Source organism: Bison bison, unplaced genomic scaffold (genome assembly GCF_000754665.1).
Source record: "Bison bison bison isolate TAMUID 2011002044 unplaced genomic scaffold, Bison_UMD1.0 scf7180017864458, whole genome shotgun sequence".
NCBI lineage: Eukaryota > Metazoa > Chordata > Mammalia > Artiodactyla > Bovidae > Bison > Bison bison.
The window spans coordinates 4,145,399-4,154,921 of record NW_011495020.1 but is presented as its reverse complement, the minus strand read 5'-3'; the positions used below and the strand labels follow the sequence as shown (position 1 = coordinate 4,154,921).

The 9,523-nt window shown below is 41.6% G+C and overlaps 1 protein-coding gene across 1 annotated transcript in view; it reads right to left on the bottom strand.

The window, feature by feature from the left end:
• Positions 1 to 9,523, bottom strand: part of IGFBP7 (insulin-like growth factor binding protein 7) — a 78,445-nt gene that overhangs the window by 68,124 nt on the left and 798 nt on the right. The window contains exon 2 of the mRNA XM_010859718.1: positions 9,431 to 9,519. Within this exon, the coding sequence (XP_010858020.1) occupies positions 9,431 to 9,519 (89 nt within the window). The remainder of the gene's footprint in view (positions 1 to 9,430; positions 9,520 to 9,523) is intronic.

The window sequence follows — 9,523 nt, the reverse complement described above, 5'->3', positions numbered from 1 at the left end:
ACTTTGTCTCAGAGGTTTCATGGAGGCGATGGGATACTGGTGGGGTGGTGGTCTTAAATCAGCCTGAAAGAGCCACACAGACCAGGCTTGGCAAAATTTCCCTTGGGTGTTTCTATAGTCCTTCCCATTCTCCTATGCCACTCATAAAGAGTAAAGGACTCACTGGGAAAACTTTAAAATTTCCTAACATAACCAGGCTCATTCATTTACATATTCCTAAATCTTCTTCCAAAGTCTTCTTCCATCTCAAAGCTTTTTAACAGTGCTACTCCTGGATCTAAACTACAAAAAAAGGTTACACTCATATGCTCCCTGGCGTAAAAGTTCTTTTGGTAATATTTCAAGGTTCTTTTTTTTTTTCCCCCAAACAGTTGGCTAAAAACAAAATGTTATCTGTCTTACAGTTAAAAACACAGACGAGGTGAGATCATTTGTGAAGCAGCTTAAAGTAAAGGAAGCACCATAATCTTATCCACTGGGGGAGGAATTTAGAATGAGGGAAGGCTGGCTGGCCTTGGATTCTATTCAAGGGAGTTCTGTCACTAAACTACACAAAAGAGAGCCTTATAAGGCAGTTTCTTCTAGAAGGCAAATCTATGACAAACCCAGAGGGCAAGCTCTAGAGAAAGATGGGAGAGCGTATTTAAGGGCATTAAATAAATGTCTTCTCAGCTCAGTCACTCCATCTCATACGTCTAGAATGTAAAACGTCTTAAAAGACCTTTCATAACCTTATAACATCATCTCCCAGACACTTCCCCTCCTCCCTTAGGTTATCTCTTCGTTTCATAAAAAAGAATCTTTGAAACAGAATTCTCCTGACTCCCACCAGAGCACATTACAGGATTCAACAGCTTTTACTGCAAGTTCTTACTTGTGTGTAATCGAAAAGTGCCTCGTGGCTATTTAATTCCAAGCCTGTTAATTTGTCTCCTGAAGAATTGCAGAACAGTAGGTCAGGCACCTTCCATTTAATAACTAATTCCTAAACCATGAAGAAACAGTAACTTGTTCTTTGGATTACTTTCCTCTAAAAGAATCTTAAAGCAACATATGGAATGGGAGAAAATATTTGCAAGTGTTGCAACTAACAAGAGTTCAATTTCCAAAATATACACACAGCTCATACAACTTAACAACAACAAAAAAAGGACTCAATCGAAAAATGAACAGAAGACCTAAACAGACATTTTTCCAAAGAATACATACAGATGGCCAATAGGCACATGATGCTCGACAATGCTATTAGAGAAACGTAAATCAAAATGACAGTGAGGTACTACCTCACACCAGTCAGAATGGCCATCATCAAAAAGTCTACAGACAATAAATGATGGAGAGTATGTGGAGAAAAGGGAACCCTCCTACACTGTTAGTGGAATATAAACTGTTAGAGACACCATGGAAAACAGTATGAAAATTTCTTAAAAAATGAAAAATAGAGCTACCATATGATCTAGGAATCCCACTCTTGGGCAAACATCTAGAGAAAATCATAATTCAATAGATATATGCACCTCAATATTCATTGCTGCACTATTTACAATAGCCAAAACATGAAGAAACCTAAGAGTCCATTGACATATGGAAGGATAAAGGAGATATGGTCCATGCTCAGTCACTCAGTCATGTCTGACTCTTTGTTACTCCATGGACTGCAGCCCACTGGGCTCCTCAGTTCATGGGATTTCCCAGGCAAGAATACTAGAGTGGGTTGCCATTTCCTCCTCCAGGGGATCTTCCCAATCCAGCGATCGAACCAGTTTCTCCTGTGTTGGCAGGTGGATTCTTTACCACTGAGCTACCTGCTGCTGCTGCTGCTGCTAAGTCGCTTCAGTCATGTCTGACTCTGTGCGACCCCATAGACAGCAGTGCACCAGGCTCCTCTGTCCCTGGGATTCTCCAGGCAAGAACACTGGAGTGGGTTGCCATTTCCTTCTCCAATGCATGAAAGTGAAAAGTGAAAGTGAAGTCGCTCAGTCGTGTCTGACTCAGCGATTTTCCAGGCAAGAGTACTGGAGACCGAGATACCTAGGAAGCCTCAAAAGAAGACGTGGTACATGTATACAATTGAATACTACTCAGCCATAAAAAAGAACGGAATAATGCCATTTGCAGCAACATGGATGCAACTAGAGATTATCATATGTATTAAATGAGAAAGAGAAAAGACATATGATATCACTTATATGTGAAATCTATAATATGGTGCAAACTTATCTATGAAACAGAAATAGACTCAGTAACATAGAGAACCAACTTGTGGTTGTTGGGGAGGGGGAGTTGTCAAGATGGAGTCCCTCTTTTAAGATGCTCCCAGTCTAGTGGGGAAGACAGACATTCAAAGAGCCCTTTCCAGGCAGTGGAAGGTGCTATACTAACTAGAAGAGCTCCTTCTTCTCCCAGGAGCTCTGCTCCATTGCTGAAATCCTCACAAGGGCCCTCAGCATGGCTTGGCCCACCCCCACTTAAAGCTGCTCATCCACCCCTAGTTTCTATGCTATTTCCCTTGTGTACATTCTTCACAGTACATACTATGTGAAACTACCTGTTTACTTGTTTGTGTTTAAAGTTTATGATAGATGCCATGAGAGAGGGATCTTGTCTATCTTATTCAAGGCTGCTTACCCTGAGACTAGAAAGAGCACCTAAAAATTCATATATTCATTCATTCAACATATATTCAAAGCATTTACTAATGCCAGGGACTGATTTAGGCCCTTGAGGAGAGAACAGGGAGTGAAATTCCCCTTCCCTCATAGAGCTTGTTTTCAAGTTGAAAAATGAAAACAATGGATATTCATTGAGTGCTTTCTATGGATCATCTTATTGAATCTTCACAACAGTTCTATGAGATAGGTATGATTGTAATTCTTATATTACAGGTGAGGAACCAAGGCCCAAAGAGGTCAAGGATCATGCTCAAAGCTAAGTAAGTGGCAGAGTTAAGATTTACACCTGGGAGTCTGGTTCTGGAGCTCAGCATCTTAACTATTCTGCTAGAATGCCTTGTGCTCACATACACACAGTACATGTGCAATAAATACTAGCTAGAAAGCAGAGGAGCTGAATAGGTATTTTCCCCAAGAAGACATGCAGAGGGCCAATAGGCACATGAAAAGATGTTCAGCATCACTAATTGTTAGGGAAATGCACATCATAACCACAATCAAGTATCACCTCTTGCCTGTCAGAATGGCTGTTACCAAAAAGGCAAGAAATAACAAGTGTTGGTGAGGATGTGCAGAAAAGGGAACCTTTGTACACTGTTGGTGGGAATGTAAATTGGTGCAGAAACTATGGAAAACCATATGGATATTCCTCAAAAAATTAATAATAGAACTACCATATGATACAGTTATCCCACTTCTGGCTACTTACCCCAAGAATACAAAAACACTAATTTGAAAAGATAGAGGAGATGGTTAGATAGCATCACCAACTCAACGGACATGAATTTGAGCAAATTCTTGGGGATAGCAGAGGACAGAGGAGCCTGGAATACTGCAGTCCATGGAACTGCAGAGTCAGATACAACTTAGCAACTGAACAACAAAGTCTGAAAAGATATACGCACCTTAAGTTTATCATAGAATTATTTACAAAGGTACAATAGCCAAGATAGGGAAACAGTGTTAAGTGCCCAGAGACACATGAATGGATAAAGATGTGGTACACACACACACACACACACACACACACACACACACACACATATATATACACACACAATGGAATATTACTCAGCCATAAAAAAGATTAAATCTTATCATTGGTGACAACATGGAATGGATCTTGAGGGTACAGTGCTAAGTGAAGTAAGTCAGAAGGAAAAAGACAAATACTGTATGATTTCACTTCTATGTGTAATTAAAAAAAAAAAACAACCCAAGACCCAAAATAAATGAACAAACCAAGCCAAACAAAAACAAACAGGTAGCTATAGAGAACAGAGCAGTGATGACCAGTGTGGGTGGGGTGGGGTAGACAGCAAAATGAGTAAAGGGGGTCAACTGTATGGAGACAGATGGAAACAAAAGTTTTGGCGGTGAGCACCCTGCTGGGTATATAGAAGTAGAAATATAATGTTGTATACTTGAAATGTATCTAATGTTATAAGCCAATGTTACCCCAGTAAAAAGTAAAGTAACATCCTCCACCTCCCACAGAGTATATAGACAGACTCAGAACATTAAAAAATAAAAAAGATGCCTGGAAGCCTACACAGAGCTGAAGAAGGACAAGAACATAATTATGAGGGGTAAGGAGGGGAGGGGAGAGACAAGGGGTTTCATAAAGACAATGATACCAGCTGATCCTTGAAGGCTAAGAGTTCCAAGAGTGGAAAGATAAGTGAAGGTGTGACTGTGAACAACAGCTAAGAGCAAACAATTACTGTGGCTGGACCATAAAGGTGGTTGGAGACAAGAGGCCAAAATCAAAATAAGAGAGTTATTGTGAAGTGCTAGGTAGTTTTAACTTGGTCCTAGAGGTACTAGCTGAGCTATTCAAAATCCTTCAAGATGATGCTGTTAAAGTGCTGCACTCAATATGTCAGCAAATTTAGAAAACTCAGCAATGGCCACAGGACTATAAAGGTCAGTTTTCATTCCAATCCCAAAGAAGGGCAATGCCAAAGAATGTTCAAGTGAAAGTGCTAGTCACTCAGTATAGTCTGACTCTGTGACCACATGGACTGTAGTCTGCTAGGGCTCCTCTGTCCATGGAATTCTCTAGGCAAGAATATTGGAGTGGGAAGCCATTCCCTTCTCCAGGGGATCTTCTTGACCCAGGGATCGAACAGTAGTCTCCTGCATTGCATGCAGATTCTTTACTGTCTGAGCCATTTGCTTATTTCATCTGCTAGCAAAGTTGTGCTCAAAATCCTTCAAGCTAGGCTTCAGCAGTACGTGAACTGAGAAATTCCAGATGTACAAGCTGGGTTTAGAAAAAGCAGAAGAACCAGAGATCAAATTGCCAACACTTGTTGGATCATGGAGAAAGCAAGGGAAGAACATCTACTTCTGCTTCATTGATTATGCTAAAGTCTTTGACTGTGTGGATCTCAATAAACTGGAAAATTCTTGGAGATGGGTGTACCAGACCACCTTACCTGTCCCCTGAGAAACCTCTATGCAGGTCAAAAAGTAACAGAATTAGAACTGGACATGGAACAATGGAACAACTTCAAAATTGGGAAAGGAGTATGACAAGGCTGTATATTGTCACCCTGCTTATTTAACTTACATGCAAAGTATTACTTATTTATTTGGAGTCGCTCAGTTATGTCCGACTCTTTGCGATCCTGTGATCTGTAGCCCACCAGGTTTCTCCGTCCATGGAATTTTCAGCCAAGAATACTGGAGTGGGTTGCCATTCCCTTCTCCAGGGGATCTTCCCAACCCAGGAATCAAACCTGGTTCTCCTGCATTGCAGGCAGATTCTTTACCGTCTGAGCCACCAGGGAAGCCTATATGCAAAATCCATCATGTGAAGTGCTGGGCTGGATGAATCACAAACTGCAATCAAGATTGCCGGGAGAAATATCAATAACCTCAGTTATGTGGATGATACTACCCTGATGGCATAAAGTGAAGAGGAACCAAATAGCCTCTTGATGAGGTTGAAAGATGGGAGTAACAAGGTGGCTTGAAACTCAACATTCATAAAATTCATGGCATAACATCATGGCATTCGATCTTATCACTTCATGGCAAATAGATGGGGAAAAAGTGGAAGCAGTGACAGATTTTATTTTCCAGGGCTCCAAAATCACTGCAGATGGTGACTGCCAGCCATGAAACTAAAAGACACTTACTCCTTGGAAGGAAAGCTATGACAAACATAGAGAGTGTATATAAAAGCAGAGACATCACTTTGTCAACAAAGGTCTGTATAGTCAAAACTATGATTTTTCCAGTAGTCATGTACAGATGTGAGAGGTGGACCATAAAGAAGGCTGAGTGCCAAAGAATTGATGCTTTCAAATTGTAGTGCTGGAGAAGACTCCTCAAATCAGTCAATCCTAAAGGAAATCAACCCTGAATATTCATTGGAAGGATTGATGCTGAAGCTGAAGTTCCAGTACTTTGGTCATCTGATTTGAAGAGCTGACTCATGGGAAAAAGACCCTGATGCTGGAAAAGATTGAAGGCAAAAGGAAAAGGAGGCAGCAGGGAATGAGCTGGTTGGATGGCATCACTGACTCAAGGGATATGAATTTGAGCAAACTCCAGGAGATGGTGGAGGACAGTGGAGTCTAGTGTGCTGAAGTCCATGGGGTCACAAAGAGTCGGAAACGTGACTTAACAACGGAATAATAGCAAACAACAAAGGTACTAGCAAGAAAGAGTCTTTTAAGAATGAATTCTGATTCTACAAGTAAAAAATTAATTCTGAGGGAGAAGAGGGAATGAGACACAAGGACCAAGGGATTGCAAAGTAACTCAGATATAAAGGATTATGCACAAAAGGAGTAACCAAGACCCAGAATAAAGAGGCATGGTGTTCTTCCCTGTGAGATTTTATTACATATCTTGGCATTTCTATTAACTTTTTAAAAAATTTATTTTTATTTGTTTGGCTGTACCAAGTCTTGGTTGTGGCATGTGGACTTTTATTTGCAGCAACCAGTCCATCCTAAAGGAGATCAGTCCTGGGTGTTCATTCATAGGACTGATGTTGAAGCTGAAACTCCAATACTTTGGCCACCTGATGTGAAGAGCTGACTCATTTGAAAAGACCCTGATGCTGGGAAAGATTGAGGGCAGGAAGAGAAGGGGATGACAGAGGATGAGATGGTTGGGTAGCATCACCGACTCAATGGACATGGGTTTGGGTAAACTCCGGGAGTTGGTGATGGACAGGGAGGCCTGGTGTGCTGCAGTTCATGGGGTCGCAAAGAGTCGGACACTACTGAACTGAACTGAACTGGGATCTAGTTTCCTGACCAGGGATCGAACCCAGGCCCTCTGCATTGGGAGCACAGAGTCTTAGCCACTGGACCACTAGGGAAGTCCCTCTATTAACTTTTAATTAAACTGAATTTTAAAATCTCTTCTAGTTACTCATGACTTCAGGGACCTCAATAAGATCTAATGGCACTAAATTCATGATGACAGTCTTAGGTGAGATTACTAGGTCACTACCTTTTAGATTGGGGTTCTCCTGGGCTCCAGGGAAAGTGCTCTGGGTGACAGGTTTGTAACTCATATGGACACTTTGTTAATCAGCAAGACCAGACTTCTTTTGTTCATCTTCAACTGTACAGCATCTAGCAAGAGTGCCGACACCCGCCACATGGTCTCAGTAAATGCAGGTTAAGTGAGACAAACAGTGATGCCCTCTCCATCTCAATACTTGAGGATGCATAACTTGAGTTTCTTCTGAGGGTAGAAGAAGAACCCTTTCTAGACTGGAAGAACCTAGAAAATGCATTTCTATTCATTGCAAAGTCCCAGTACTAAATGGCACAGAGGTTAAAGGCACTCTGATGGGTTTGCTTCTGTGATGTGTCAAAACACATTCAGGAATCAGGAGAAATAAATTAGATCTGGCTTTAGTCCCATTTATCTCTGCTGTGGAAACGTACTCTGGTGGATCTCACATTCTTTTCTGCTCTCCCTGGCTTTTTTCTATAAAATGGTCTCAGGCACTAGACTCCTTAACTCTAAATTTAGATTGGGGGAAAAAAACTAATTTATGACAAAGTTTCCAGTTTCAGAAGCTATTTCTCTTAACATTTTCCCAAACATAAAGGAAAACTAGGTCTGTAACCTCATGACATTGGAGAGATGCTGAGGATCTCGGTTTACATGATAATGAGGTTACATGACTACTTCTACATGACTATCAGTCTCAATGTTTTATAATTGCACTGTGTGAGTGTTTAGAGATGTAAATAGCAACGAGGGAAGATGAATAAAACTAGCTACAGGCTAGAAGTGACCATAATACTCAAATAATCTCCAAGCTAACCTTCTGCTCTGATAAGGCAAATTCCACTGATTTGGAGACTGTGGGGAAAAATTCCCCTTGGAATGTGTAAGAAAAATGTCAATATTTGGAATGAATTCTTCAACTATGCACATTTCTCTTTTCATGGTATGACTGATAAGTTAGATCCAAAGGAACAAATGACTGCTTCTGTTGGAAGAGCATGTGGATTACTTTGCATTGTGGTTTTTCTAAGTTTAAGGTGATGATAATATAAATAGTTAACAGCAAGTTGGTTACACTATTTAAAGCTTTCAATCAGTGACATATGACCTATTTGCCATTTGGACTTCTGGGAAAAACTCTAACAAAATAACTGGTTGGGAGCTTGGAGAAAGTCTGAGCTGTGTTAAAGGACCAACTGCTTCTGTCATTTCAGGAGAACGGCCTCCTCTCTCCCTTTCTCTGCCTTGGCTGGGACCAGGAATGGGGCTGCCAAAGTTGGATTTCTAACTTTCCCCTGAAACTGCTTTCTATGGAAAATGTTATTTCAGACTTGAGAATTAAAAGCCCCCTCCTTTTATTTTGCAAGTCCAGACTCTCTTTATTTTCCCCTTTCGTTTACGGCAAGCTTGGACTTGTCTGGAATAAAATAAACGACCAAACATAACCTCAAAGGCATTCCTGCTGAAAAGTGCATCCTGGGGACAAATTATTAAAAAAAAAAAAAGAAGAAGAAAGAAAGAAAAGAAGGAATAAGAAAGAAAAACAAAATGGTTATAAGGTTCATAATATATACGACATCTTTAAAGAGGTATTTTTTTTCTCCCCACAAATAACTAGCTAGTTTAAATTACTGTTTGAGAATCTGTAAAGTCCAGTAAGTGAATTATTTCCCTTGACATTAAGAAATCATGAAATCTAATTTTTAAAATTCTTACAATCTAGTCCATCAAACACGAGACAACTTCTCTCTGAAAGTCCTTATTCTGTATTTCATTGTCAAACTCCTTTTCCCTATCTCTTGCCTTCATCTCTATCTAGACACTCAAGCCAAGAAAGAAAGAGGCGAAAATGTATTTCTGGGTTCCGCAAAGAGTGGGGGCAGCTTTCGTGAATCGATTTGCCAGTTGTTAATATGAGCTGGGTGGGCTTTGGGGACGGGAGAGTCTATGGTATCGGGAAATCTTTTCTATATATTCGTTCGCTCCACGAGTCCTCACTTTCTTGGCGCACGCACCGAACTCTCAAAATAAAATCACACACACACACAAACGAAAAAAAAAGAAGAGGAGGCGTCGCCCATCACTCCCTCCCGGCATCCCACGACCGCCAACTCCCCCAGCTCTTGTCTCCTGGGATGCCCACGGGAGGAGCCGCGGGAATCAGCCCGGCGCGCAGGCCGCAGACGCCCTGCCGGCTCTGCGCCGCGAGGGGGCGCCCGGCTCTCTCAGCGGGGCGGGGCGGGATCCAAGGGGAAAGCGCAGGTGCCCACCTTGCTCGCAGGTGCCCTTGCTGACCTGGGTGATGGCCTTCTCCCCGCGGCTCTCGGCCCTGAGGCTGGCGGCGCGCAGCTGGCAGCCGCTGG